At 27.7% G+C, this 5,726-nt stretch overlaps 1 protein-coding gene across 1 annotated transcript; it reads left to right on the forward strand.

The window, feature by feature from the left end:
- The first annotated feature begins 1,036 nt into the window (after nt 1-1,036).
- LOC105618738 (elongation factor G, mitochondrial) lies at nt 1,037-5,096 on the forward strand. The gene is made up of 9 exons (XM_012200270.1): nt 1,037-1,111; nt 1,221-1,379; nt 2,479-2,977; nt 3,064-3,328; nt 3,394-3,565; nt 3,655-3,945; nt 4,028-4,231; nt 4,343-4,654; nt 4,824-5,096. Exons 1-9 carry the CDS (start codon nt 1,037-1,039, stop codon nt 5,094-5,096), a joined length of 2,250 nt encoding a protein of 749 aa, XP_012055660.1.
- The last annotated feature ends 630 nt before the right edge of the window (nt 5,097-5,726 follow it).

Below are 5,726 nucleotides of genomic sequence, written 5' to 3' on the forward strand. Positions count from 1 at the left end.
TATATATATATAAAATTATATAATAAATAGTTAATTAAGTTTAAAACAAATCGTGCAACAAGTTGTTCATTAATATGCAACGATATATTTATCAGATATATATAAATCTACTATTAAAATACAAAGCCATGGATATTAATATAGGTGATTGTAATTATAAAAGTAGAAATAGTAAAAAGATATATTTGAGCACAAAGTATAATTGTATCGGGTTATATGAAAATTATTTTTCCTGATCCTGTAAGCTCGCTGTAAATACCTGTAGTATAAAAAAATTATTCAAATGCGTTAAGCATACTTGTTATGTTATGTTATGTTGAAGATATCAGTAAAGTCTTATGTTATACATTTTGCGATACTTTATCTTATGACGTGTTATTATTGACAAAATTAAGATAAAGATGATTATTCATAATAAAGTATGTCTTCTGTCAACAATTTTCGTTCTTTTATTTAAAGCTAAGTAAACATTTACATATAATAATATGGAATGTTTATGAGATAAATTAAAATAATTTTTCTAAAAATATTTCAGTTTTTAGATTAAATAAAAATCCATTTTTTAAATTGTTCAATATTCTGTATATTTTTACATTCTAAATGTTAAAAGATTAACGTTTATTTTATTTAATAAATTACATTTTTTAATGTATTCATTATTAAATATTCTTAATTTTTTTCTTTCATTAAAAATGATTTACTTATATTTTTAAGTTATGTAGTAAATATAATAATTATAACAATTTATTTGTTACAATTTTTCATTAATAACGTAACAATTCATTAGAAAATAAAACTGCGTGTATCATATGGATATGTGTAATTTACATATACATAAATAAATTCTTTTTTAATTTAATTAACTTTACGTCTTATATCACTGAAAACTTTGATTACACTATTTACACTTTGAGTAATATGATCGACACTTGGGAGTGACTTGGACGCCATGAGTACTTTGATACTTCACGAGGAATTGTATTAATAAAGTTTACATTTGTAAAAAAGTGTTTGATATTAAAATAAATTGATAATCATGACTATCGTAACTCTTTTAAGTCGCAACGTTAATTTGAGTCAGTTATCAAAGCTGCAACCATATATTTACGGAGTAAGATTTTTACCTTCACTAAATTTTTAGGTTGAGTTTCAATCACTTTTGCATAATTCAATAATGCAGAAATTTCTGTATGATTTACTATACTGCGTAATTTTTCTAGCAAAATGTTCGATTTTTTGCATCGCCCGCTAAATTCATTGAACATAAACCCTTGGAGAAGCTCAGGAACATTGGTATATCGGCACACATTGATTCCGGAAAAACTACTTTAACCGAACGTATCTTATATTATACCGGTAGAATATCCGAGATGCATGAGGTAAATCTAAAATTTAATCATTATATGTGTATTTGTAAGTGAACTTATTGTTTCCATAATGTGGATAAGAAATCTCATGTATATATTGCGTTGATGAAAAAGTAAAAAATTACATTGGTGAGATAATAAAAGAAAATTGATTCTAAAGATTAATATATTATTGTGAAAAAATGACACATTTATCAACATGTTGTAGAAAAGTTTCACTCTCTGGTGGATGAAATTTATATCGACTATAGTTGCACTGTTAAAATTTCAAAAATTCCTGATATAATTTTAAAAATTATATTATAATTAATAGTATAACATGTGGAAAAAAAATAAAGTTTTGTACATTATTTTGATTAAAATATTCTAATTCAGAAAAAATTAAAAAATATTGTATTGAAAAATTTATAATTTTGAATCATGTCTATCAACTTAACATGTGTGTATATATATGATGATGATGATTTATAAAATGACTGATTTAATTATTAGCAAAATTTAAAGCTATATGAAAAAATAGTTCATATCGATGTGTTCAATACAAAGGGAAACATTATATAATACAATTATTTTATGAATGGAGGTGTTCCGGACATTTCAAAGTCAACTTAATTTTTTTTAATGAAATACTATATTTTTTATTTCATTGTACGACAATGAACATTGTATAACAATTCTTTTTAAGACAAGTTCATGGATATATTATAAAGAACATTCAAGGTTAATCCTAGTCACAAAATTGGACTCAATGAACTTGACAGATAATATTATTTGATGTTTATGTCTATGTTTATAACTTTAATGGAGAAGTTGTTACTCAAGTCTTAATATTGCTAATTATAGTAATTCACAAGTTGTGAATATTTTTATAACCTTTAGTAAATATGAAAGATGTATAACTGAAACTGCAAGAATATCAAATGAATGCCATATGTGATGGTCCAGATGATCTAGATGTTCTCAAAGTCATATAACTTTTGTCTGAAACTTTTGTCTTTTCAATCCCATATCACCTTCTCGAATTCTAGTATCATTTAAAATAAAACAACCTGTATATAAATATATATAAATATATAAATTATATATAATAACACTAAATTTTTGCTGTTAGGTAAAAGGAAAAGATAATATAGGTGCAACTATGGACAGCATGGAATTGGAAAGGCAAAGAGGCATCACTATCCAATCTGCTGCCACATACACATTATGGAAAGATCATAATATCAATATCATTGATACACCAGGACATGTGGATTTCACAGTGGAAGTCGAAAGAGCTCTGCGCGTCTTGGACGGTGCTATCCTCGTCCTATGTGCTGTAGGTGGTGTTCAGTCACAGACTCTAACTGTGAATCGACAGATGAAGAGATATAACGTACCCTGTTTAGCATTTATCAATAAGCTGGATAGAATGGGTGCAAATCCAGAAAGAGTTCTACAACAGGTGAGGAGCAAACTGCATCACAATGCTGCATTCATACAATTGCCGATTGGTTTGGAAAGTAATACAAAGGGTATAGTTGATATAATTGCGCAAAAAGCAATTTATTTTGAAGGAAATTTCGGAGAAATTGTTAAGGAGGGTGAAATTCCAAAGAACATGAATGCAGGTATAAAATAATAAGTTTAAGATACATTTACATTCTATAAAATTTTAAAATTTATAAGTTTACTAAATTTGAATTATGTCAATTAGAGGTAAATAAAAGAAGACAAGAATTAATCGAGCACTTAAGCAATGCAGACGATACATTTGGTGAATTGTACTTGAACGATGCAAAAATAACTGAAAAAGATATTATGGATGCCATACGCAGAAGTTGTATAAAAAGAAAATTTACACCTGTGTTGGTTGGTACTGCATTAAAGAATAAGGGAGTTCAACCATTATTAGATGCAGTAATAAACTTCTTACCAAATCCAGGAGAAGTAAAGAATTATGCTCTTCGAGAAAATTCTGAGTAAGCTTTTCATATTAGTATGATTTGCTTGATATATAATGTAATAATCTATGAACAAATTTTAGCGGTGAATCTATCAAAATTTTATTGGATTCTACTCGTAATGACAAAAACCCTTTCGTTGGATTGGCATTCAAGTTAGAAGCTGGAAAATTCGGTCAATTAATATATTTTCGTTGTTATCAAGGAATGTTAAAAAAATCAGAAAATTTATATAATACAAGAACACGAAAGAAGGTATTTATGTATATAAACATACAATATTCTTATTATAATTATCACTAAAAAATATAATATTTTTTTAACCTGCCATAATTATATTTCAGGTACGAGCACAAAAATTAGTTAGACTTCATGCAAATCAAATGGAAGATGTTACAGAAGTTTATGCGGGAGATATATTTGCTATATTTGGAATAGACTGTGCTTCTGGTGATACTTTTGTCAGAGATTCTAAGCTAGATTTGTCAATGGAATCAATTTATGTTCCCGATTCCGTGGTATCTATGTCTGTACAAACAAAACATTCGAAAGATCGAGATAATTTTGCTAAAGGTATTAGCCGATTTACTAAAGAAGATCCAACCTTACGTTTCCACTATGACACAGATAATAAGGTAATATTTTTTATATCACTTTTAACAAAGATCATTTTTATCTTTGAGATTTATGTGTTGTTTCAACTTATATCTTTTATAGGAAAGTATAATTTCTGGTATGGGCGAATTGCATTTGGAAATTTATGCGCAAAGGTTAGAACGTGAATATAATTGTCCGGTCATTCTTGGAAAGCCAAAAGTTTCTTTCCGTGAAACTTTAACTGAACCGTGTGAATTTGATTATCTTCATAAGAAACAATCTGGTGGTGCTGGCCAATATGCTCGCGTGATTGGAATTATAGAGGTATAAATTTAATGGATTTGTATCATTAATGTTTATATTATTTATCGATATTGCTTTTTGAAATTTTTTTATTTCGATGTTTTTTTCATGAAGAAAAATTTGTTTTTTCAGCCCTTGCCACCTACGAAAAATACAATCATCGAATTTTCAGATGAAACTGTAGGAACCAATGTCCCGAAACAATTCGTTCCAGGTGTAGAAAGAGGTTTCAGAGCAATGTGTGAAAAAGGTTTTCTCAGTGGTCACAAACTCGCTGGTATTAAGTTCAGGTTACTCGATGGCATGCACCACTGCGTCGATTCTTCGGAATTTGCCTTCTTTTTTGCCGCACAAGGTGCTGTTAAAGATGTTTTTGAAGCTGGTACCTGGCGAGTTTTGGAACCGATCATGATGGTTGAAATAGTTGGCCCACAGGAATTTCAGGTGCAATAATATTGTCTATACATTCATTTTGCATTTATATTAGGTGTAATAAAAAGAAATCCATTATTTCTCCGTTCAATTTCATGCAAAAATAATGGATTTCTTTTTACTACACCTATATCTTACTATTTTCCATTAGACACACAATTTTTCACGTGTTTGTTTATAGGGTTCAATATTAGGACAACTCACTAAAAGAAAAGGAATCATAAACTTTACGGAAGTAGTAGATGAATGGTTCACAATCATCGCGGAAGTACCACTTAACGAGATGTTTGGTTATTCCGCTGAATTGAGATCGAGTACCCAAGGCAAAGGAGAGTTTACTATGGAATATGTAAGATATAGTCCTTGCTTACCGGAAGTACAGGAACAACTTGTTAGACAATATCAAGAATCACTGGGAATAGTAATAGAGAAAACTCAAAAATCGAAAAATTAACTATAGAACAAATGAATATTTCTTGTTTTTTTTTTAGTAAAATTGCGCAATATTATGAATGTTATAAATGCATTATGTCAATATACGCATTATTTACATATTTATATTTACATATTTAATATACTCGACGTAAACCGATAAGTAAGTTATTAATTAATATATATAATTATGAACGGTAAAAACACAAATATACAAAATTTGTAATACTTAAACATGTACAAATGTCTCAAGTTGTAAATATTAGTCCACGTCCAAAAATGTGTAATACGAAATAAATATGTAGAAAATAGTTTTTACCTCCGTACACGTATGAAAAATTGTTTTACCATTTATTTTTAAATAATATTTATCTTAATGTGTTATGCATATACATAATATTCTTACTATTAGAATAAAAGTAACTAAAATGACAGAATTATAATTTTTTTAAAATTATTCTAATTTAATTCATTTTCTGAACTCTTTCACGATTTGTAATATTAGTTCGTGGCGTTTTTTTAATCCAACGGGAAAAACGCCAACTGAACTTTTTCCCACATCTAATATGTTAATATTAATAATCCTTTTCTGTTTATTGTTATTAAATAATTAATTTATTTTTTTCAAATCTTTTTTTTTAAATGTGTATTA

The sequence above is a fragment of the Atta cephalotes genome, assembly GCF_000143395.1.
Source record: "Atta cephalotes unplaced genomic scaffold scaffold00018, whole genome shotgun sequence".
Taxonomy (NCBI): Eukaryota; Metazoa; Arthropoda; class Insecta; order Hymenoptera; family Formicidae; genus Atta; species Atta cephalotes.